General features: G+C 39.6%; 3 protein-coding genes across 3 annotated transcripts; all 3 read right to left on the reverse strand.

Annotated features, from left to right (window-relative positions):
- Positions 1–1,423: 1,423 nt before the first annotated feature.
- Positions 1,424–3,410, reverse strand: LOC125372394 (MFS-type transporter SLC18B1-like). Its single transcript, XM_048382284.1, has 3 exons — positions 3,204–3,410; positions 2,815–2,908; positions 1,424–2,079 (listed from the first exon to the last, which is right to left on the reverse strand). Exons 1-3 carry the CDS (start codon positions 3,296–3,298, stop codon positions 1,912–1,914), a joined length of 357 nt encoding a protein of 118 aa, XP_048238241.1. The 5' UTR covers positions 3,299–3,410; the 3' UTR covers positions 1,424–1,911.
- Positions 3,411–3,449: 39 nt separating this feature from the next.
- Positions 3,450–20,693, reverse strand: LOC124112548 (MFS-type transporter SLC18B1-like). Its single transcript, XM_048380805.1, has 10 exons — positions 20,562–20,693; positions 20,141–20,236; positions 19,543–19,616; positions 17,165–17,312; positions 14,880–14,948; positions 12,045–12,141; positions 8,103–8,239; positions 5,425–5,523; positions 4,891–4,985; positions 3,450–3,549 (listed from the first exon to the last, which is right to left on the reverse strand). The coding sequence occupies exons 1-10, from the start codon at positions 20,691–20,693 to the stop codon at positions 3,450–3,452; spliced, it is 1,047 nt and encodes a 348-aa protein (XP_048236762.1).
- LOC124112589 lies at positions 20,574–26,519 on the reverse strand. The gene is made up of 3 exons (XM_046472755.2): positions 25,999–26,519; positions 22,885–23,024; positions 20,574–20,704 (listed from the first exon to the last, which is right to left on the reverse strand). Exons 1-2 carry the CDS (start codon positions 26,517–26,519, stop codon positions 22,988–22,990), a joined length of 558 nt encoding a protein of 185 aa, XP_046328711.2. The 3' UTR covers positions 20,574–20,704; positions 22,885–22,987.

The raw sequence follows: 26,519 nt of genomic DNA on the forward strand, positions 1-26,519 counted from the left end.
GCAGCTGATATTTCACGCAATGATAAGAGTTTTGTCTCCAGAGAAAGTAAGATGCCACAGAACTTTCCTGTAATAATTGGTAAATTGAATCTGAACAAATACCAAATCATCATGGTGTTCAGAATGGATGGAGGATATTTAAAACATTCTAGTAACTTGTTCTTTTAAGGTATTCCTGTAAATGTTGCATGTAATTGTGACAAACCTAGTTTGGACAAAGGCGGGTGCGTTCTGTATGCAAACAAGGAAGGCGTTTTCCAATGTCTCAATGGTATACGTCACAACACGGAGTAAAAAGACAACCTCAATATGGATTAAGAATAAGTTTATTAAATAAAGTTAAGAAATACACAAATAAAGGGCATAACAACTTACGTAACCACACCAACTTAGCTTGTTTCCAACTAACTGTCACTACTCTTCACTACTGAGTAATTCACAAATCCCATACTAACACTCTACCTACTAAATTCCTGCTAAAACACCAATGCATCAACATCGATACATCAAAACATTAATACATGAAATGCAAAGTGCAATGCATGGTATAAATATTTTAACAATCTGTTGTCGCAAATGTACACACTATTATGTACACGTTATATACAAAGTCATACCTTTCAATCATCACAGGACTGTACACTGTACATTGTTCATTATTCGCGAGCCTCACGCAGGTCTGATATCAAATCCAGATGTCATCATATCAAGCAATTGACCGTCTGTCCTCCTGGGCTCAGGCTTCACAACATCAATGCCATTGCCACCGACTCCATACAGGTGGCCCCTCTGAGTCCCCGGACACTACACGTATATAACGCACGTATATACGTCAGTCAACGTACCAATACCCATTCAACTTTCATCTAGCATTATATACTCAGAATGGAACAGTTATAGTTATTCGACATTCTGATGAGCATAGGGACATGTTCAGAATAACTACACACGGTTATTCTACATACATGTACATCAAGCATGTTCCAACTCAGAATAACTAAATAAACACGGTTATTCAAGATACTTTGGGTGAGGTGAATTGGGGTTTAACGTCGCGTCCAAGATTATTGCACTTATACACGTGTATGTGTGTGTGTGTGTGTGTGTGTGTGTGTGTGTGTGTGTGTGGCTGCTTGTACTAGTCCGGACTGATGCCGATTTATAGTGCTAGCACACTGAGATACCATGCCGTAGTTTAACATGAATACCCCTCTCAGACACAGTATACTGACTCCGAGCCGACCAGTCCTTGTTTTAGCCCCTCAAGCGCCAGACAGGGTAACAACAAGTACCATCTTTTAACGTCTTTTAGTATGACGCGGCTGGGGATCGAACCCCGTCAAGATACATTGAGCAAGTACTTCTCAGAATAACTTATATTTAATATCAAAAGTAAATGAACATATGATATGATAGTGGTTGTTTTAAATACAACGACTTTGTTATACCTATATATATATATCAAATAAGGAAATATGTATAATCCCTGTCAGGGAATAAATGTTATGTCTGATTCACGCTTGGTTCGAAAGATGACTTGCTTGGTTCGGAGGCTGATCCACTTGACTCATCAGTCGTTATATATCGGGCTAGCGCAACCAGAAGGGGGCAGATTTGATGATGTCAAACAAATTGTCCCGTCAGTTCCTAAAAGTGCAGCAACGGAACAAGTTGGACCGCTGTGATGACTACAAATTTGAGTCCAACAGTCCAGTCACTAGTTTTGTTATCCCCTAGCAGAGCCAATTGTACAAACTGAGTTTGTGGGACTGTAGCAACTAACATATCGGTTCTGATTAAACTCAACACACTAAGGTCAGACAAATACCGGTTCTCATAGGTAACTAATTGGTCAGTATTAAAAACATGTAGGGGCAGGAATAAACATCGATTTGTAACACTTCCATGTCTCTAGTTGGTTCCTTGTTTGATGAGGCGTTTACTTTCAGTGTCTGCAGTGATACCAGTAGCTCTTTTGGAATTCTCCATCTTGTCTAGTTGTTGGTAATCTTCTGATCCAAGAATACAACTGGGTTTATTTCTATGTAGGATGCAGAGATACACTGTGATTACAAGAAGCTGAAACAAAATGTCAGGGGACGATTTAATACATTTCATAGAGCGTGTGCATTTGTTTCATGGGAATTACAAAAGTTGAACAACACATACGCCCAGCTAAGCAAAATATATGAAAAGACTTTGCTAGTGTTGACCCAAGCAACACATGCTTAAGGGTAGTGTTATGCTTTCTGACCATGGAACTACTTTCACTTATCATGAATGCGCATGTGAAACGATCGAAAATTAACTTGTGTGTTAAATGCAATTTTTGTGTTTTTCTAAAACATTGTTCTTCAATAAATGATATGTATTACAAAGAATAATCAGCAATTCATCATTAAAATATATTGTATCTATCTGACATTGAATTGAATTGAATCCGGGATTTAAGAAAAAGCGAATTGCAAACACTCTTTGGTTATATCTGTAATACAAATGGAAATATAACCGTCACTGTGTCTTACTTATCTGACAAGTTAAAGACACCGTTATTTTGGGAATTAATTTAACATAAAAATATGCATATTGGAAATGTAATTAATGACTTATACGTGTAGCCAGCCAGTGGAATATTTCTGTCAAAATCACTAAACTTAATAACTTTAATATTGATTTGTTCATTCAAAAGTTGACAACGAACGTTAGAACATCCACTTCTTAATCTGAAGATAATATATTGTATTAAAACATGTACATTGCCCACACATATTTGTAAGGGGAGTGAATTACTAGGAAGAATTGTACTTAACATACTGTCATGAAACAGAAAAAAGAGCCTGATGTCGTTGCCCAAGCAAATCCAAAATAGTCTGTTAACACTCCTCCAATCACTGGGCCGATGAAATGTCTGAAATGTCAAAGACAACAGCATGGAAATAAAATGTGTGCACTTTTATGAAGATTAACACTTTGAAAAATGAAGAAATCGGACGTAAGGTTTCGAGGTTTGCTGGTGTGTTCACTTGTGTGAATGAATGTTTGTGTGTGAGTGAGTGTGTGAGCGAGCGGGATCAGTCATATCATGTATACAACAATGTGTTGAAATAGTGAAACTCAGACAAAAATACTCGTTTTTAGTTTGACTCCAATTTGCAATTATGATTATTTTGTTCAGAAGAATCACCTGGCTTGACTGGACTTACCCCAAGGACAATGCGGACATAATGAGCCCCGAAACGAGTCCCTGTGTTTGAGAGTCATCGTTCATTCCCATATCTCTGTAACAGAAAATGCACATCCACGTTACAATTACCCAATGTCTTTTCGCTTATTCCTTGTATAATTGTTACTTCAATATGTGACAACATATAACACACGTTACTTTACTTTAATGTCAAGTGCGTCAATGATGTACATACTCGGACTGATGGATATCTATGAGATCAACTCTACCTTATGCCGGTGAATATACACGATATTGCACCAATGTAAACAAAGAGGGTGAAAAATCCCATACAGACTGTTGAGAAAATCTGTAACCAGAGAGCTCTGAAACAGAAATGAGTCGTCCTGTTACATTTCAATTCATGTTTATTAGCGTCAGCTTTGGGCGCCTTTACCCCTGTCTCGTTATGATATGGTGGTGAAGGTTGAGTGACTGGGCAAATGTTGCATAATGCTGGTTATTAACTTCTGCGTTTATTTTCTGAGAACGTAAAACTGAATTTCAGTGATATCATATTTTTTTGAGTAAACGTTTGCGTTCGTCAATAGACATCAGGGGATATTTCTACCAAATGCACCTTTATACTTTGTTACATGCTGTTCATATATATCGAGCAGATTGTATACATGTGACAGATGATTGTTAGGCTATAGTGTTTAATATTTATCAACGCAACCACTACTCTGCATGCATTGCATATTAAAAATTCTTAGGGCTATTGCGAAATGTGACATTTGCAGTTGTTTAATTTGACCATCGTTTATATTATTAAAAATCTGTCACCATGGTGAAGGCACACATTATGCTGGCATTCTACACTGAATTTGGAAATTACTCGATTCTGATTGGTCAATCAGAGGCTAATAACTCACAATAAACTCCTCTGATTGAAACAGCTGGTTTGACGGCCGCATCACCGCGGAAGCAAATATTAATAGAAGGTACCTTTTTCAGTTTTGTCGGTAGGCATATTTAAATAATGATACAATAACAGGTTGCCAAAGTTGAGGTACTACAATAATCAAAGGATGTGTGGCAATACATTCGTACAGGAAACACAATAGAAATCGTTAAAGAGAATGTATTTGGGGACAAGAGAGAGCTTGGAATTTGGCACGTATACGTATATCTGTATACGACTGTGACGTCATATCAGTTGCGTCACAATGAGCGAAAGGACGTCATAATGGTGACGTGCGATGTAGAACGAAAGCTTGCAAAACTTAGTTTTCTTTAGGTGTGTCCACCTCATGTTAGCTGACCATATTTCCATGATTATACGCTTTCAATCCCTGTCATATGTTCGAGTGACGTATTACGGTGTAAACAAACTGCTTGAGTATATAGGCTGTTGTCGGTGATTCCGTAGTTCAGATCAACAACCCACTCAAAACACTGGAGTCTACCCATGCTGCTTCACTCAATATATTTGCTAACACCAAAGAGTGTGCGTTTTATTTAGTCATGGTAGAATTGAGATAAACAAACTGTGTTTTCAATGTAGAGTGTAGGTTACCTGATGATTTAACCGTGGTATTTTGAATTTCGAACGAAGGTTTCAAATGTTAAATTTAGTAAGTTTGTCTCAAAATGTTAAGTTTAGTATGTTTGTCTCAAAATGTTAAATTAAGTAAGTTTATCTCCTAATTAGCATCATTCGTTACCTCGGGAGGAATGTCAGGAAGGGTGCAGGGCCATAAAGAAGCATTGCAACACTCAGCGCCGATAGGCTTGTCAAGATGATCGGAATGTCAGGTATCTGCAAACAGAGCTCACGGTGGTCAAACACCCCAAATGTCGGATTACACACAGTGGATTTGCTCATGGGACCACAAAACAGTGTCAGAATAGACATGTCGGATTACACGGCGTTTAGCATGCTGGTAGGCTGTCGGATTAGACAGAGTGTCGGATTACACAAAGTCTACTGCAATACTACTACTACTACTACTACTACTACTACTACTACTACTACTACTGATAATTATAATTGATGATACTATTTCCATACAGAGTAAGTGATGGGGCTTTGAACCTATTTCTCTTTTCAACGGATCAATATATAAACCTTTACATTGAGTTATCCCTGTGCAGTATACAATCCCCGGTTCTCCAAAAACCGCACGTTATATGACGTGTATTCCAGTGTTAGCCATAAAGAGATCTAACTAACAACACATGCTGTACGTGCGACTCACCTTGGGTGGTATGAGGAAGCTAAAGATTAGAGATACGGTGATATATGTCAAAGGTAGTGTGAGAAACAGCAATCCGATGGTGCTTGTCTTCAAACCGAACTAGAATGAGAAAATACTAAATTGTCATCAATGAATTTATAGGATATGTGAATATGCTGATTCTTGTACCACGAGACAAGTCTCACCTCGTTTCAGTACCCGTCGCATTTGAACACTGTTACTGTTGCGATTCCCAAAATATGTCAACACAGAATTCTGTATGTAAAAGAATTTAGTGTGAAACCAACAAACAAGCAACAAATATATCTACACAGTGACAGACCAGTCCAGTATTAGTCGAACATGACAGAATATTCCACATGTTTCTGTAACGCCTGACATCCATCCATGCTATTACGTAAGTTTACAGATATTTTTAACATCTAAATACAATAACGTCCCCACCACTGCTTACATTAAGTAGTACTACATTTCTCGCAACTAATCATTGTCCAGATACAATGCAAAGAACTTCTACAGAATTTCAACAGAAACAATGTTATACAGTTACAATCTTTGTTAAACAATAAATTACACATAACACTCCACAAACCCCACCCCGAACCCAACCTTTCAGGGAAGGAAAGTTTGAAGATAGTGATAACTTTATATGCTGATAGAAAAATGCTAAGTTGTACATGTGCCTGTGCAAGTTCACTTTGTAATTTTACAGTCAACTTGGCTTCAGTGAGTTTCTCGGAGAAGGCACATATCCTCTTCAGGTGTTCGTCCCACTCCATGGAATGATTGATGACATCATCAACGTAGGCTTTGACACCCTCAAGAATAGCTGTAATGTCTGAGATTTACTGCTGTACTTAAGGAGACGCTGGAAGGTGGCTGGAGCGTTCTTGAGCCCAAATGGCATCACTTTGTATAAATCAAGTCCATTTGGAGTCAGTCAGTGGAATCTGCCCTTCAACATGTCAAACTTGCTGACGTACTTGGCTTGACCAATTCTGTCAATGCAGTCATCGATTCTTAGAATTGGGTAAGAGTCAGATTTAAAAACAGCGTTCACACGTCTCTTGTCTGTACAACATCTGTAACTACCCATCATGCTTCAGTACAAGAATGCAAGCAACCCATGCTTGCCGTAAAAGGCGTCTATGCTTGTCGTAAGAGGCGACTAACGGGATCGGGTGGTCAGGCTCGCTGACTTGGTTGAAACATGTCATCGATCCCAATTGCCTTGATCGATGCTATCAATTACTGGATTGCCTGGTCCAGACTCGATTAGTTACAGACTACCGACATATACCTGGAATATTGCTGAGTAAGGTGTAAAACAACAAACCAACCAACCAACCAACCAACAAGAATGCAAGGTGAACTCTAATCACTATGACTTGGTTTAATAATGTCATTGTCCAGCATGTATTGAATTTCCTTCTTCAGAGCTTCATGATCAAATTCACCCGGTAGGGATGTTGTTTCACAGGCACAGCATCACATAAATTTACAGCACGACATGCTAAATCTGTACGGCCAGGTATATCTGTACACAAGTGAAAAAACTCTTGAATTAACACTCTTAGCATTTACAGACCAGGGTACAACAACCACGGAAAGGTGAATCATTGGATCTAGTTTTCCATAAAACTGACTTCACACTACAGAGCAACGTCCTACTTGAGCGCTTTAATTATGAAAAATAATAAAATACAAAATGCCTCATCTTGCCACAAATGCATTTCACCCTACACTTGTATATATATCCACTCAATGACTATGATAAACAACCATGCTTAACATGCTTTACATCTGAAAATTCCACTTGACAAAGACGCATGAGATGAGACTTGGCAACTGCAAGTATCTGTGGCGTGTATGGTAAAAGGGAAGTAACTCGGTCTTCGCATGACAATAGATTCATCCAAGAGGTTCACACTTTTAGACGTGGTCTGATCATGTAGGATGGTATTTTGTGGTAAAAGAAGACACATCTTGTTAACATCCGTGGAGTTTTGATCACCCAACATTACATTGATGTCACTCTGCAGCCAGTTGTCAGCTGCAAGGAATGTCAGGCTCCACACTGCTCAAAGAGTCCAGGATTTTGTCAATATCAATAACGCACCCTTGCTGCACTGGCTGTTATTCTCACCAGACCAGATTCTCGATAGATAATTTCTGGGATCATAACACAACATCTAAACCTGTTGAAGCCATGTTCAGGAGTTGGAATGTATGTTTTGGGAGGATTGGGACCTGCAAACCCAATGACGTCATTAGTAGGTTTATGTCACCATGAAGCATAGGGTCTTTCTGGACACCGAGTGATGTCACACACGATATGGAGGTGTAATGGATGCATTCAAGAATGTGTTATCAGGCTTAAAGCATATGTTACTAAGCGGAAAGTAACAGTTAACATACCAGATGTGTTTCATCGTTTCTTGTTGATGCATCTCCACTGCCTCAAAGTTGTCTTTTGGCTTGTTGTACGATAAATGATTCAACTTAAAAATACATTTAAATGGAAATGTATCCATTTTCTCGATTTCTTTTTATGCTTCTGATGTATTCTTTTGTTTTGTCAACACTTTAGTTGGTCACATCTTCATAATTTACAAACATAACTAAAGAGGTAGTGATTGCGCCTCTTTACCTAAAGAACAGTATATCATTCAACTTACCTGCTGCAGGTGTTGTGCAAAGCCTGGGACCCACACAGTAAACACATAGCAGTTACAGGTTAAACATAGAACTCCAAGAGAAACCAGTGGGCTTCTCAATAACAAGAATGTTGACTGCGGACTGACTTGACTGTGCTCTGGAAAGGAAAAAGGAAAATAAAGACACATTTTTGCAAACACGTGAGCATCTGAATATTTACACTGTTTTCTGTTTGGCGAAAGACAAAGCAAATTTTACAAGATTTCCAAAATGAAACAAAGTTTAAACCAGAAATTGTTGCAATAGATGCGGTTTGCATCTTCCTGTTACAATACACCACTAGCACCTGTGCCACAGGTATCATTGGCCAGCTTAAGCGGTTTCTCAAAATCTGGTGCTTTCAAGATTATAGAATTAGTATGGTATTGACTCTTTCAAAAGCTGGTTCGAATTGTTTCTTTTTGGCCGACAACTTAGTTGGAGGTGTCACTACGTCAGACAAACTTTGACATTTTCTGTTATAAGAAGCCATACTTAGAAATCTAATACATTCTTTTCTGTTTGTCACAACTAGGACATTTGCAATAGCTTATTCTGTGGCTTTAATCGATTGTACCTTACATTGACTACATGACCTACGAACAAAACATATGCCTGACCAAGTTAATATTTGTCAAGAGCTACAGTCAATTGTGCCTGGGACAATCGATCAAAGCCTCTTCAAATGATCGCCCCCATCTCCATTACATGGGTGATACTGTTGTAGATGTAAGTATCTGATATAATAACCCTTCAAAACAGTCGAATTTACTGTCATACTTTGCTTGCCCAATTCTGAGAAACACATTCAGCAATTCTTGACATGGAGAACAATAGGTTTTAGACAATGGGTTCACAAGTCGTCAAATTGTCAAGTCGAGACAACATCAGTAGGTGTTTGGATATTGAGTATTGGATTTTATAGTAGAATGCACTTTGAAGTCGACTCACTGTCGCTTGGTGTGATGATGTCATTCTCCAGCATATATTTCACATCTTTCTGGTGATGCCCCACTTGAGTGGGCTTAGGTGATAGTGATTCTGTTTCACAGGAAATGCATCACCTACATCTATGTCGTGACTAAAAACTGAGTGTGTATCACCAAGTACATTCGGAACCAAATGGACAAATTCAAATGGATTATGTCGTGGCGCAGTCCGTCCGTCCGTCCGTCTGTCTGTCCCACAGAGGGTACTATGCTTGTGAAATCAACTCCTCCTAGTTTCCACAGAATATCCCTGACACTCTGCACACAAGATGTCGACATGTTGATGATACGCATATCGCAGTCCCGTTTCATTTCGACTAATTTTGACAGAGTTACTGCCCCTGTTTTACGGAGCTTCATTTGCCTAATTGTAAGAGAGGGTACTAAGCTTGTGAAATCAACTCCTCCTACAGTTTCCAGAGAATATCCCCGACACTCTACACACAAGATGTCGACATGTTGATAATATGCATATCGCAGTCCCGTTTCATTTCGACTAATTTTAACAGAGTAACTGCCCCTGTTTTACGGAGCTTCATTTGCCTAATTGTAAGAGAGGGTACTAAGCTTGTGAAATCAACTCCTCCTACAGTTTCCAGACAATATCTCTGACACTCTACACACAAGATGTCGACATGTTGATGATACGCATATCGCAGTCCCGTTTCATTTTGACAAATTTTGACAGAGTTACTGCCCCTGTTTTACGGAGGTTCATTTGCCTAATTGGGAGAGAGGGTACTAAGCTTGTGAAATCAACTGCTCCTACAGTTTCCACAGAATATCCCTGACACTCTTCACACAAGATGTCGACATGTTGATGATACGCATATCGCAGTCCCGTTTCATTTTGACAAATTTTGACAGAGTTACTGCCCCTGTTTTACGGAGGTTCATTTGCCTAATTGGGAGAGAGGGTACTAAGCTTGTGAAATCAACTGCTCCTACAGTTTCCACAGAATATCCCTGACACTCTACACACAAGATGTCGACATGTTGATGATACGCATATCGCAGTCCCGTTTCATTTCGACAAATTTTGACAGAGTCACTGCCCCTGTTTTACGGAGCTTCATTTGCCTTATTGAGAGAGAGGGTACTAAGCTTGTGAAATCAATTCCTCCTACAGTTTCTAGAGAATATCCCTGACACTCTACGCACAAGATATCAACATGTTAATGATATTCATATCGCAGTCCCTTTTCATTTCGACTAATTTTGGCAGAATTACTGCCCCTGTTTTACGGAGCTTCATTTGCCTTATTGTGAGAGAGGTACTAAGCTTGTGAAATCAACTCCTCCTCCAGCTTTTAGAGAATATCCCCGACACTCTACACACAAGATGTCGACATGTTGATGATACGCATATCGCAGTCCCGTTTCATTTCGACAAATTTTGACAGAGTCACTGCCCCTGTTTTACGGAGCTTCATTTGCCTTATTGAGAGAGAGGGTACTAAGCTTGTGAAATCAATTCCTCCTACAGTTTCTAGAGAATATCCCTGACGCTCTACACACAAGATGTCGACATGTTGATGATACGCATATCGCAGTCCCGTTTCATTTCGACTAATTTTGACAGAGTTACTGCCCCTGTTTTACGGAGCTTCATTTGCCTTATTGTGAGAGAGGTACTAAGCTTGTAAAATCAACTCCTCCTACAGTTTCCACAGAATATCCCTGACACTCTACACACAAGATATCAAGATGTTGATGATATTCATATCGCAGTCACGTTTCATTTCGACTAATTCTGACAGAGTAACTGCCCCTGTTTTACGGAGCTTCATTTGCCTAATTGTGAGAGAGGGTACTAAGCTTGTGAAATCAACTCCTCCTACAGTTTCTAGAGAATATCCCTGACACTCTACACACAAGATGTCGACATATTGATGATACGCATATCGCAGTCCCGTTTCATTTCGACTAATTTCGCCAGAGTTACTGCCCCTGTTTTACGGAGCTTCATTTGCCTAATTGTTAGAGAGGGTACTAAGCTTGTGAAATCAACTCCTCCTACAGTTTCCAGAGAATATCCCTGACGCTCTACACACAAGATGTCGACATGTTGATGATACGCATATCGCAGTCCCGTTTCATTTTGACAAATTTTGACAGAGTAACTGCCCCTGTTTTACGGAGCTTCATGAAAAATACAAAGAAAATATAAACTCGTTAAAAAAATTCATGCGCGGGATGTTGTGCTCTCAAGGCACTCTTGTAACCCTTGATCATGGCTGAAATACTTTCCTTAAGCCAACCATGGTAAAAACCTTTTCAAGCCTTAACAATAAAAGTTTTCTCAATTGATTGACTTCTGTAAATATGAATAAAGAGCCCATGTTTGTCAACATATACTCATACCCTGACCAGTTTCAGGCTGGGACCAACACGATGGACAAGATTTTTAATGAGATGTTCCGAGAGGGCAGATATCTTGTCAGATTTGTCTTGTGTTCTTTTATGCTGGTGGCTATGGGTCGTAAAATCTCAACAGTATCTTTGTCTACACTATATATGTGTGACCACTATATTTTCTGGCAACAAAACAAGTTTCTCCACAGCAACATCAGTCACTGGAAAAAGAGGAAACTTAATAAAATCCAAAGACAGAAGACTGCAATAAACAGAGATGAACTTAGTAATGAGACTACCCAATGCTCTTTTGGCCATTTCAAATTCGTTTTCAACATAAGACAAAAAATTGTAAACGTCGTTTTCCTAAAAACGATTGATTAATCGGTTTAAAGTTTAGAGTGACATTGAAAGTATTTTGATCATTTTGAGATTGTTTTCCAATTCACTCAATCTAAATTATCTCTACCTCCTCTCTTTCTCTTTGGAATTCTATCGCATGTCTTTCCTTTTCATTTTGAATTTCCAATTCTGCCTCTTGTAGCTTAGTAAGGATTTGTGATGAACAATAAAACCTACCGTGGTGTTCGTTTTGTTGTAGGAAAATGAGAGTAGCGACACCAACGATGAACAAACATCCTCCCAGGGTCCAGAACGGCATAGCGTACCCTCCACACTGCAAGTATCATCACGTTATGGTCCAGGCAAATTGTTGATATATATCATCTACGAATAATATATTACAATACAATATAACACAATACAATACAGCTTATGTTGTTACTGTGTCCTGAAATGAGTCAAATGTCCTCAGTCTTGGAAATGGCATCCGTCAACATAGCAAACCCAGTAATCGGATGGTTTCAAAGGTCATGGCTGGGTAATGTCTTCACAAGAATTGTATTGCTGTTGTACTGTCAAATTGTGGTATTATTTCTTTATAGGTAAGCATTTCAGCTGGGTATTTTAGTGTTTACGTTTTAGCGGTCACACAAATGGTATGTTAACATGGTTGTTGAAATTCTCTAAATTATTGAACTGGAATGTAAGACTGCTTGTAAAGATAATCCTAAACAGAAGCACAATTAATTGAACATATAAAACAAACACTTTTAATGTGGTAACACACTCGCTTGGTTAAGAATCGTCTTTGCATATACGCTAATCATATCACACACACATTTCAAGATTTTCAATGGCCGATGACCACAATGAAGTACACAGTCACAGGCAAGGTGTACATTGTGAGTATATATACAGTGTGGCACGTTATATTATCGCGGATGTTCATTTATGATGGATCGTAATGGCGTATGCTTACTGACCTATTAAATACGAGATACGAAAAATATTTTTTTGTTATTTGTTTAACTATTATGAGACATCAATTAGTATTGTTCGATGCTGATTGTCTTCAGCGAGTCAGTTGCAAGGGGGTCAGCTCCATATTTATAGCGGTATCACTTTTTCGTGGAATCAAATGTGTGGAATGTGTGACCAAGGTGGGGTCCTCGAAACAAACAGATTCTGTTCAATTTCGAATTGAGATCCGGGTAAAGCCACTTCAAAACATTCCAGAAACTACTATAAAAGAGTTTATAGGTTTACATACGAGTAGACGCAACATTCGGCAACGAGTACTGGATTCGATCAAGCCATGAAATGGTGTGCTTAGATTTGCATAAGTAAACAGTCGACAGGGGGTATGGATGACGATATTTTTCCGATACTGCGATATTATAGAGTCAGACTATATATACCAAATTATTATTAAAGGTGAATTTACTTGGATCCGATAACCAGAGAACGCATTTATTTATTTAATAGCACAAACTTCCTGAAATATGAGATTACTTAAACAGGTTCACAACCATCGTCTGTTTAACAAGATAGATAAATCTCTTGTGTTCTCTTCTTTGAATTTTTAAAATATGTTTTCTCTAGCAGTCATTTTGTCCATGTTTTCAGTCCATGACAAGTGACATTTGGAATGAGGCAGTTCTTGATCTTCTAAGACAAAACACATGCCAAGAAAACACTTTGGAGAACATGTATAATATGCCATACAGAAAGCAAAGACAAAGCAAAGCAGAGCAAGGCTACAGGTATTGTTTATGGAACATTTTATGGGACTTTCACAGACAGAAAGGATTAAGTTCATGGGCGACTTTGGCCTGTGCTGGCTTAAACAGATTTGCTAATGATTTCTGTTCTTCACATCCGAACTGTTATCGTACGTGTACCAGCGCACACAATGTTGCATTTGCAAAGAAAAATTGTATTTATCATTCACATTCTTGTAGCGATGAAACGTTTACAAAGGAGCCACTGCTTCTAACTTGGTCTGAACAAAGTTGATTGGACTTGTAAATGCATGTATAACGATATATTATCAGTTATGGCAATGAGACATAGCACAGGTTCCAAACAGGTAGCAACTATCCTAGAAATCATGGGCCATAGTGCCAGGTACAGGTATGATGCTTGATAAAAGTCTGACACTGAATTGTAAAACCAGGCAGAAGACAATGGTGTTGCTATCCCAGACATATTGTACCGAAGGCATTTGTTCAAAAGGCAGTAGACGGTAATGAAGAAGCAAACCATTGAAGAAACAAAAAAAGGCACACACAGTCAACCTAACATGATTATGTAAAGGAGGAACCCGTGAAGATCTGGGTTAGAGTGAGTGAGTGAGTGACTTTGGTTTTACGCCGCTTTTAGCAATATTCCAGCAATATCACGGCGGGGGACACCAGAAATGGGCTTCACACATTGTACCCATGTCGGGAATCGAACCCGGGTCTTCGGCGTGACAAGCAAACGCTTTAACCAGTAGGCTAACCGACCGCCCCGATCTGGGTTAGAACTGGTCTTAATCATAAGAGGCGACAAACGAGATTGGCTGGTCAGGCTCGCTGACTTGGTTGGTGCATGTCAGTGTATCTCAGTTTCGCAGATCGATGCTCACAATGTCAGTTACTGGATTGTCTGGTTCATATAGTACATAAAAAGGCAATAACTCAGTGAGTCGTTCAGGTAAACCATTTTGTCAAGTGTGGACAGATTGTCATGGAACAGGTTGTTATCCTTGTTTCAAAGAAAGGAGAGGGCATTATTTCTTGTGCAAACGACAAGCTATGCCATTAACCATTATTTCAAGTTGCAGACCAACAAGGTCCCACACTGTTCTCTGCCCTTATAGGATTCCATGCACTTACAGGGTGAGATAGCTGAAGTTTTCCCAAAGTTACCAACTCAGTATGGCCCAACTCGGGGAATATGAGGAACTCTCAGGTCTTGTGGAGTCAAGTCTTTGGAATACTGAGTGTGCTACGTTACTAAACATCTAGGTTCCTTTTGAATATTTGCTCTTTGACTACATCGCTGGATTGACATTTAGCCTACATATACCTCGAAAAGAAAGCCCCCAATGGCTGGTCCAACAGCGAAACCAACGGTAACCCCGATCTCTAGAAGACTCTGGAAACGAAATAAACATAGTATTACATTCCCAGCAAATAAAACACTTTTACCGTATCCTCCGTTGTCCTACTACAGCAGACATAATGTAACTGTTCATATTGTTGTGCAGACCTACGCTCTTGTGAAAAGGCACACAGAGAATCTTCCCTTATTAAGGTGTCTCCTGTTTTGAGGTTAAAGTGTCGCCATCAGCTGTGCAGATTTGGGTTGTTTTACCGTGGCAGGATGCATAGTAGAATTTCAGACTATGGTCATTTATTCCGATCACAATACATATGAAAATATGCTCGTATTAGTATGGTAAACCTCAATGGCCTGTCGCACTTAGCCCCGACACCATACTGACTTGTCGTGATATATCGAGGATAAAGCGACTCTGCTCTATTGTTTAAACACGTCTCTTTGTAAACACCACATCCATGGCAACAGATGGTCAAGGCTGGCTTATTAATTTCAACTTTACTTCTTGCTATGTGACGCTTGGGTACAGATGTTAATAGCTTTATAAAGCAAACATTTGATTAATAAAAGCGCTGTGCCAAAAACGTCGCATTGAAAGAACAAGCATGAAATACTCATATCCCCCGCCATAACATGTCCGGTTGTGTGCAATGCATTAGCTCTTGTGAACTATGTTCACTGAACCTTTTTGTAAATGGCGTAATTGTAGCACTATAAACTGGTGTTGTTTTGCCATCTGCAGTATTTATGATAGAATGTGTAACTGTATTAGTAATGAGTTGTGTTATTACTGAAACAATAATCAGAGAAGTAAGGGAGTTCTTACTTAGATCAATGAGAGCAGGGGTCATCACGAGGTGTACTGAGAAGTACAGCACCAATCATCTGATGATCTGAGTTGTAGACTGGAGTCTGGAATGCTACAGCACTGGCATGATCAGTAAACAACAGGTCCAGTGTAGGTCCAAGACAGTGAGTTGGAGAGTGAATGAGTTGAGTCATTTTCCGCACATTAAAGAAATCTTCAAGTTTTAGATTTTTACTCAGATCACAGTTGAAATCCCAGGTAACTAGGACATGTTCACATTCATGCTGCTTGGAGAGATCCTGAAGTTTCTGCATGAAATGAGTAAGTGAATGTGACAACCATGTCCATGACACTTTTGGAGGAACATGCACACAAGCAATGCAGAACTTGCCAACAAGAAAGGCAATGTTTTCAATACTGCGAGATGACATTACATCACATAGCTGGACACTGTTCTTGAAACTTGTTGAAACATACACAGCAATACCATGTGTAGTGTCTCCTGGATAGACCTGATATCCTGTCTCTTTCACTGTTATCATTGATGTGTTTTTCTGTGAAACACAAAACATCAAGCACACCAACGTAACAAACTTACACTGCGAGGAAGTAGGCTGGTTCAGGTGCTCCTGTTCATGTTACTGGTACCCACTGTGAGGAAGTAGGCTGGTTCAGGTGCCACTGTTCATGTTACTGGTACCCACTGTGAGGAAGTAGGCTGGTTCAGGTGCCACTGTTCTTGTTACCACCATGCACTGTGAGGAAATAGGCTGGTTCGGGTGCCCCTGTTCATGTTACTGGTACCCACTGTGAGGAAGTAGGCTGGTTCAGGTGCCACTGTTCTTGTTACCACCATGCACTGCGATGACGTAGGCTGGTTCGGGTGCCACTTGTAAATTGTGTTTTCACGATAATTCACCATATACCTTGACCAAGTTCCTTTGTCAAGTGTTGTACATCTTAATTAGGTAATTATGGCAACGGTCTTAGACAACCCTGCGTATATGTTTTTGTAGATTATGTAAACGGTTTCCGAGTTATGCTCTTGCTAAGGAAACATTTGTAAAAACTCCCAAACTATCAAAAGGCACCAGTTTACCACTAGACCTATGTATATGCCAAGTTTGGAAGAAATAGTGTATGGTTTTCAAGATCTGTGCCAAGTTTGGTGATTTTCAGTGTAAGTCAAAGTCTTTGCCATTGAAACTCGAAAAATATTTTTTTTGTAAAAATCCCAAACTATCAAAAGGCACCAGTTCACCGCTAGACCTATCTACGTGTCAAGTTTGGTTAAAATAGCTCTCAGGGTTTTTGTGTTCTTCTCCGGAAACGAAATGTGACGGACGGAAGGACGGAAAGATGGACGGACGGACGGCACCCCTCCTAAATCCCCCTTCCACTTCGTTTCGAAAGAATAATCGCAAAGAAGCATTCACAAACTTACATATATCGTAGGTTTCCTGTCTGGGAAAAGTCCCGCTGCAATTGTCAAACATGACGTCATGTAGCTGGCGGTTCCTAGAGCCTCCACCACTCTAGTAGCAAAACACAGGCCAATGAAGATCCATCCTGGTGGCGATTTGGACAACCATCTTCAATAGCAATGTATGTAGTATGTATCAGCATCATCTACAGTATCGTACCATCTACAATACGTAGCAGCCACAGGCTGGTTTGTTGGTTGGTTGGTTTGTTGTTTAACACCGCACTCAGCAATAATCCAGCTATATGACGGCGGTCTGTAAATAATCGAGTCTGGACCAGACAATCCAGTGATTAATATCATGAGAATCGATCCTCGCAATTGATCGATGACATGTAGCAGCCACAGGAATAAGTAAGCATTTAGTATCATTTTCAAAACACCGCAGGTACTTGTACGTTTGTATCATCTACAATACAGGTTGATCGATGGCATCAATGCACTTTGTAACTACAGTGAACAATATTAGTGAAAAATACATAGCTGGTAAAGAGATAACATGTACTGATACACAATCTACAAAAAACTGTAGGTATTTTTATAATGTGCTGATGTACTATGTACAATGCAAGGATGTACACATATAGATGTACAATCCATAGTAAATGCAGGTTTTAGATGACGTACTCATGTGCAATTTTCAAATCATGGCAGGTTTATTGTGCCCATATATCCGGAATAATTATTATAAACGAAAGACGCAGTTTTCATCCATGAGAATTTTGTTTTGTTTGTTTGTTGTTTAACGGAGCACTCAGCAATATTTCAGCTATATGACGGCGGTCTGTAAGTAATTGAGTCTGGACCAGATAATCCAGTGATTGACATCATGAGCATTGATCCAGGCAATTTGGATACAAGCATCAACCAAGTCAGTGAGCCTGACCATGCCTCTTACGACAAGCATAGTCGCCTTTTACGGCTAGCATTTGTTGATGAAGACCTATTATACCCCGGACCTTCACGGGTCGACAATTTGGTCATCTGTCGAGTCATATCCCTTGTTGTTACAGTTAGTCAAGCGCGTCAACAGACGACAGCTTGTCAGGTCGTGAACATATCAGAATTTGACAAAATAAACCGGTTATAAATGGTTATAAAACTACATGTGAGTTTCATAGACCTATTTCAACTCGAAATCCCAATGGGGCGACCCACATATGGAGAAAAGCATGGTGTACTGGTCAAGTCACTGAATATTGTGATGTTTGTAGATGACCCCGTGTTTCAGTTCTACAGGACATCTGTGAAAATGATCCGTGTAAATGCTTCTGAAGTTTTACCCACCACTAACAGTGCGTGGTGGTATCTCAATGATTGGACGTCCTCCCCTTGTCTTCGTAGGTGCAGTCAGCGAGACATGGTAGAAACTGCCCATATCTACCTCAGACCGTTAAGCTGACAGTATGGCAGAGAACCAGTGAATGGACAGACAGCTCTCGCACTGACTATCAATAATGTGAAATTGGAGAAATGGCACAGGGTAGAATAGGTCTTCAGCAAACCATGTGTGCCGTAGAAAGCGACTATGCTTGTTGTAAGAGGCGACTAACGGGAGGCAAGCATAGTCGCCTTTTACGGCAAGCAATCTTCAAGGGTCGCGAACACTTAGTTACATCACTATTTGATAGTGATTCATAAACACATGCAAATGATATATAATCGGAATCATTCAATCGACTGTGTATTTGAAAAAATATATCTGAAAGTTTCCTGATGCCTTACTGACGATACACAATGAAACATGATCATATTTCTTGTTTGTATCAAACGATTGCAATTCAGATCTGGTGTTTATCCACGTCTTGAACTACTATCTTAGCAACACCAATAACATGGAGCAACACCTAATATAGTAGTACATGCGAACGGAGGGTCAAAGCTGTAGATCAGTTTTGAATTTTTGAAGATCAATGTCAATAGTTTTACTAAAAACCTTTTTAAATCTTTTCTTTTGGCGGATCATTTATTACAACAACATTTCCAGTGTAATTCATAGTCTTTATCATTTTCTATATTTGGAGGTCAATAAATCAGATCATTTCGATGTTGAACATGCACAACAGAAGTTACGTTTTGACGATTATGATAAGTATTCTAGGCAATATATGTTGCTCTACTTAGATGGAGACGAAATATACATACGTACATTGTCTGTGTGTCAAATGAATATATTTCAATAATATTTTCAACTTCAAACTTTTTCAATACTGTGGTTTATCGCAAATTTATGAATTACAAACCATTTTGGACAAATTCGTGTTGTGATCTACAGTGGAATATTTGTAAAAGTGACTGTTTATATTTGCTTACATGGCAGACACTCCAAGATAACTCACCCGAATAATATCACGCAGCTACTAAACACCCATAATCCGCTGACGCACATGAAACGGGGGCTGATCTCGGACAGCTGAAATCGACACGGAATAATGAGAAGTTTGGGTCTCATTCAACCATGTGCTTCACAAACTCGACACAAGTAGTATGTCTCACAGAAAGGTAATAAATTAAAGGCGGCTATTGACATGACCCCTCCCCCCTCTTTCTCTATTAAAGTTAACATCTTAGTGCCTGTTGGTTGTTGTTTACGCTAGAACTATTCCAGCTGTACACGGAGCATGTAGGTAATACAGTCATGAGGACAAACCTATCATGTACATTAAAAGAATCGTCGACGCGCAAACAACATAGTCAGCAGTATTATATGTCGGTTGCAGCTGTGCATACAAAATGCACTGTTGTAGTAAACATGCATAAATAATTAAGCGTAGGTTATTGAGGACTTATTCCAAACCATAAAGCGTACGGGATCCAAATGCAACATGACAAGACTTTTTGTAAAAAAAGACACCATTTGAATATTTACATCTACGAACAAGTGGATTAAGAGGACATGTCGAGATCTGTAAGTTCAGGGTAAAGAAAGTCTTTTACCAGGGCTCCAAAAAGCGGTGATGTGAGAAACACGACCAACTCCGGACAACTGAATATGAAACCTACAACTGTCTTAGATGCACCTTTCTTCGCTGCCTGAAACATTCACATAAGCTTCCAGATATTGGTGACTGGTTTTGATGACATAAATGACAAGAGTACTTAAAATGGTATTTATTTCGTATCTTGTTCGCAATACAAATCATATGTATCCGTGTCAAATAGTCCTCATTATGTACAAGGACCGAACACTTTCAGTCATGATCACAAGAAATACAAAAAGGACTAGAATAATTGCATACACGTGGATTGTATATGGTTCAATACTTATCACAATACAAGCGATACCAATGAAGGTCGCTTACTGTGACAGTGGTAATCAAGGCAATGAATATGCATTTCATTGGAAAGGCAATCTTACCTCAACGGGGAAGAAAGGTCCCAAAAGCGATATGCAGCAAGAGGCAAAAGTGTTTCCAATAAACAGCACAGCAAAACACAGAAGACGCCTTGCTCTGCTGGTTCCAACGTCCGCGTGACTTGAATTGTCCATTCTCAGGTTTGCTGTCATAGATTATAATTGTCTGTTGTTGAAAATTTTGAATGGTTAATCAATCAAATATGAAACGTAAATGCAAGAGAATAATAAGTCAATTACAAACGCAATATCGCGGAAAAAAAATATACGTATGATAGTTGAACATGATTCCGGCAGATGTTGTCCTCTGAATGTGCACATATTCAATGCATGATCAGTTGGGTTTTCTGTTGTTTGCAGCTTTGAGTATGACAGTTTCGCGTGGTACAATAAGCAAAGGTATTTTGGGACTTATTCTAGCTCTGAATGCCCACGGGGTCGGAATCCAACACACCAGGACTTTAATACAACAGACCCGTTTGAATAGTTACATCTGTGATATAGAATGATGTAAAGGGTAGACAAGAGGGTTAAGACGACATGTAGAGATCTCTAACTTCATGATTTAGAAAGTGTTTGACCACATCCCGAGGTGATAGAGATATTTCATTCTAAAATTCGTACTTAGTTCAGATTTGTACTCAAGCATCTCTTATAAAACATCTTGAGTCCGTACTGAGCTGAGCACAACTCACACTCGGCTTGAGCATGCTCTGAGGACTCCTTGTTTATGACACAAGGTAAAAACACAACCCGGATGTTGTCTGCTTATTTAGAATGGTAACGGAGGGCGTGACCGAGTCGAGAAGGCGATTGGATGGTCAGAGGCGGAGGGGTGAGTGAGTGAGATAAAATTTAACGTCACATCGGCATTAATATCGTTACGAGACTATATAAAATCGAAACTGCGATCCTCTAGTTCTTATACTGTCCATGGCTGACAGGTTTTTCTTCCTATATATTATACAATATAAAAATGGGCTACAGATCACCAGCAACCAAAGTTAGGCCACCTTACTAGAGACTGGGGATTTACAATACTTCTGCTACATGCACGGTTCCCCAGCAGGATTTGCATCATCCCTTCAGCTGCTGGTGATGTTACGCATTTAAGCCATCAGTTAAAATAAACAAATATACTACGTTTAAAACTGAGGTGTGAATAAATGTTTAAATGAATGATGTGGTCTTACACATCCTCTCAGGGGGACAATAATTTTACGCTACTTCAACCCCCTTTTAGGATACAGTCACTTACCATCTAAGTTACAAATTATACATAACTAATATAAAATATAGTTATCTACACAATCCAAAATTTATCAAAAGGTTCAATTTCTTGTAAAAACCCTCTAATTAAATGAGATTTGATACTATTGAAAAGATCCTTAATTGAAGATTATATGAAATATTTATCCCTTGTGATGGTTAAATCATGCTTGACCGTGATTCTCTCATCACAAGGTATACTAATGGAGGATCCTCACTTTTCAATAAATATTCATATGTATACCTGCTATGGCCAATACGACATCGTCGTATTATGACCTCTTCAAATCTGAACTGACAACCCAAGTACATGTAGGTGTAACACTAGCTGGTTTTGTTTCATGTAATATATTTATACCTACTTGGGGGTCCCACTTCTTTTGCATCAGATCTCGGATACAGGATCTAATCACTGGCTTTTAATCAGTGAATGGGAGCAAAAGTGGTGTCACAGATTTGTTTATTGCTGCTTTAGCAGCATCAGCCATTATGTTTCCAATGATTACAACATGGCTGGGTAACCAACAAAAGACGATGTCGTAATGGCCAGTTGCAAGTTCATTAAATAATTTCGATTAAAAATGTTGACATGACATGTAATAATCGAGTCTGGACCAGACAATCCAGTGATTGACACCATGAGCATCGATCCAAGCAATGGGGATCGCTGCCAATCATCTGTACTGCCAGACTATACGAAATAAATTCTGTATTATTTGTAAATAAATGAATCATATGACAGATAGATTCATGGAGCTACATACTATTTTGACGTGGCAACGGAGTTGAAAGAGTTAAGAGCGGGGGATTGTGAAGCTGGGCCCTGTTTCACCGAACAATCTTAGTATTATGATTCATTTAGTATGTTTTCAGTTTAAAATAAACCGGAGGCCGTAAGGCCCTGCTGACATTTAGAACTATCAGCCCGAGAACAAATCTGTCGTCCTGGGGCCTACACTGTACGTTTATTTCGAACACTCCGTATATATATTAATACTAATGGTGACAGTTATAATAAAGACAATGAATATACGTTTAATTGGAAAGGCAATCTCACCTCAACGGGGGTTGAAAGGTCCCAAGAGCGATATGCAGAAAAAGGCAAAAGTGTTTCCAATAAACAGAACAGCAACACACAGAAAACGCCTTGCTCTGCTGGTTCAAACATCCGTCTTGAATTGTCCATTCTCCGGTTTGCTGTAATAAAATATAATTGTCTGTTGTTGAAAAATTCAAATACATAATCATTTGAACGGAAACATCATTTATGCATAATTATTGAACCGTAATATTAGCAGATCTTCTGAATATATGCATATTTAATGCATGATGATTCCTGATTATGTAGAGCTAATTCATTTTGAGTGTGTGAGTGGTTTTACGACTACCTGATCCCGTTCGTTGCCTCTTACGACAAGCATAGTCGCCTTTTACAGCAGGTATGGGTTGCTGAAGATAGATTCTAACCCGGATCTTCACGGGTCGAGTATAGTTTTACAACGCTTTCAGCTATATGCCAGCTATATTACGGTGGGGGACGACAGAAATGTAATTCATATTAAAACATCTGTGGTTGTTGTATAACACCACAACTATTCCAGCTTTACATGCAGTATGTGTGTAATAGAGTAATGGCTAGGAGGACAAACCAATAATGTATATTTAAAGCAACTTCCACGCAGTCGGGAGACGATGACACCCAATCAATAGTTGTGAAGAAACACTCATTCCATCTAGTCGTCGGAACGGAGAGCTGTTTTCATCCCGGCCTTAGCTACCTATCAGTAGTCTGTGGTCGTTTGCAGCAGTGCATACAAAATGCATTATAGTTTGGCTTCGTACGATAAGCAAAGGTTATTTGGACTTATTCTAAACCGTAACTAGTCAAATATGCAAGTGCTTTCCTTAAGAAAAGACAACACTTGAAGACTTACTTCTGTGATATAGAAATATGTACTGGGTGGACTAGAGGGTTAAGACGGCATGTCAAAATCTCCGATTTCGGGATAAAGAAAGTTATTTACATGTGAGAAACACGACCAACTCTGGACAACTGAAATCTTCCCGAGGCAATTGAGTAAGCTGGCTATGGAACTCTAGTTTCCACCCTTGCCGCACTAACGTGTCTATGCATCGTCCAATCAAAATCGCCTGACAAAATCGACATCCGGTTCATTAACTGCCGTGCAGATTTCGACCAATTGCAGGATTTACAAAGCATGTGTACCGCAAACTCGGCGTGAGCAGATATTTCCAAGTCGTTTCATGTTTTTAATCAAGGTTCTAAGAGGATTTGATGCACTATGCGAAGTAAGACCCGTTTAATCACAATATAGATTTTGATCATCGATCAGATCGTCTTGACTGAACGCCACCATTTTGTTTGAAGCAAATGCAAGTAATATGAGAGGTGGAATATGACTGGTCAATAGGAGGTACATAGAAGGGACATAACTCGCAAAAGCCACCGGTTACGCTACTGTCGCGCCCAGAAATTCTAGCGTAGTTCGGCAATGGTTTAAACTGGACTTTTACTGTCAAATGACTCCCTTGCCTCGCTGAGACGGACAACTGAAACCTACAACAGTCAGATGCACCTTCTTCGCTAGTTAAATATTTTCACACAAGCTTCCGGATTTTGGTGACTGGTTTTGATGACATAGAATGCCAAGGTTCCTTTAATTGGTTTTGATTTCGTATCTCGTTAACTATAAAAATTATCCGTGTCTAGTACTAATTATGTACAAGGATCAACCACTTTCAGTCATGATCACAAGGAATACAAATACGACCAGAATAATATCGTACACGTCTATTGTATGTGTTTTAATGCTTATCATATTAAATACGAAACCATATCAAGGTTGCTTACTGTAATGCTGACAGTGATAATATAGGCAATAAATATAAAATAATTAGAGAGGCCATCTTTCCTCAATGGGGAAGAAAGGTCAAAACAGTTATGTGCAGCAAAAGTTTTTCCAACAAACAGAACAGAAACACACAGAACACGCCTGGCTCTGCTGCTTCTCGCATCCTTGTGTGCTGATTTGTCCATTCTCAGGTATACTGTCATACAATTTTGTCTTCTTTTGGAAAATGTCAAGCGCATAATTATTTATAAATTTGAAATATCGCGGAATTATCATAGGTATAATTCTAGAGCAATAATACCGGCAGATGTTGTCTTCTGATTGTGTGCACATGTTGATTCCTGATAATGTGTGGCTAATCCATTTACGTGTATGATTTTGCTTGTTGTTCAAGGACACTCAGCAATACTCCAGCTATATGAAGGCGTTTTTTTAATAATCGAGGCTGGACCAGACTATCAACCATGATGTGGTTGACATCATGAGCATGGATCTACGCAATTGGGAACGATGACATTCATCAACCAAGTCAGCGAGCTTGACCACATGAAACCATTTGTCGCCTTTTACAAGCATAGTCACCCATGGAACATATTTGACATTGCTGTCATTTTTTTGTTCACTGAACTGCTATGTTTAGCTAAATGAGAAGCAGTTATTATATGGCACTGCAAGTAATAGTTAAACAATGATTGTAACTGTATTACATTGTTTCTGTTGACATCCAATAGAAGTTCATTGCATTTGGACAATAAGTTTTCAGGAATGTAGTTTTATATGATGTCAGCAGTGTTGAGGAAGATATTATTGAATCACCCCATGCAAAGTAACCTGCCTTGTCAAAGTTGACAAGGCAAGAGAAATAAAAAAGGCATATGTTGGGTTCTCGATCACAGGTGTAGCAGGACTTGTGGGCTGCCCTAAGCTATTATTAGAATGACTTATATTTGGCAACTTGAGTTACCACCAAGCAGTAGCAGTAGCAGCAGCAACAATGGGCAACTATGTTGCCAGCAGCAAAATACTAAGTTTCTGCTGAAAAGCAGACATGAATTAAGTTAAGCCAAAGGGTTCCCATCCGCTTAGAAGCAGAGGGACTGAACAGATTCCTGCTCAAGAGCAGGGACCTGATAATTTTGAAGATTACTTGGTGATTAAGTAAGTATTTACATTGGTAGCCCATAAGAACCACGCCAATAGCACGCATGTGCTAAGCCCACACCGAAAACCATGAGGTACCCCCTAACTAGCCACAGACGAAAGAATAGGTGTTACATACTTGTTTATCTACTACTTACATTGGCATCAGGGATTTGCGGATTGAGATAGTGAAAATGTGCAGTCCTTTGACTGATAGGTGCACTCCGTCCCAGACACAGAGGGAACTGTCCCCAGCACAAATCTTTGGATGCTGAATGTGCACCCCCAAGCTCCCTAACATGGTTGCCCAACCGTCTGTTGACCTTCTTCCTGTCCATTTCAACCGCATCGTAGCAATTGGCTCCATGCCAGTGCCACCTTGGCAGCATGTCTGACCAAAGGATGGTGGTCTGAGGATTAGCAAGTGAACCGCAACATGGCAAAATGGATGGTACAGCTGGCTGGCCTTCCTCTTGCAGATGTCGTTGGAGCCCAGATGTATAAGTACGCTCTGTCGCTCCACCAGGGTCATGAGTTCGTGCCACATGTACAGCATCCCACCACGAGCCTTCCAGTAGTCGGAAGGCCAGACAGAACGGCTCTCTGCCAGGCAGCGTTGGGCCCGAGCCAGGTGACTTGACCCTATCAGCCACACTGAAAGCAACACAAACAAGGCCAT

The sequence above is a fragment of the Haliotis rufescens genome, unplaced genomic scaffold, assembly GCF_023055435.1.
Source record: "Haliotis rufescens isolate VD_foot unplaced genomic scaffold, xgHalRufe1.0.p SCAF_1, whole genome shotgun sequence".
Lineage (NCBI taxonomy): Eukaryota > Metazoa > Mollusca > Gastropoda > Lepetellida > Haliotidae > Haliotis > Haliotis rufescens.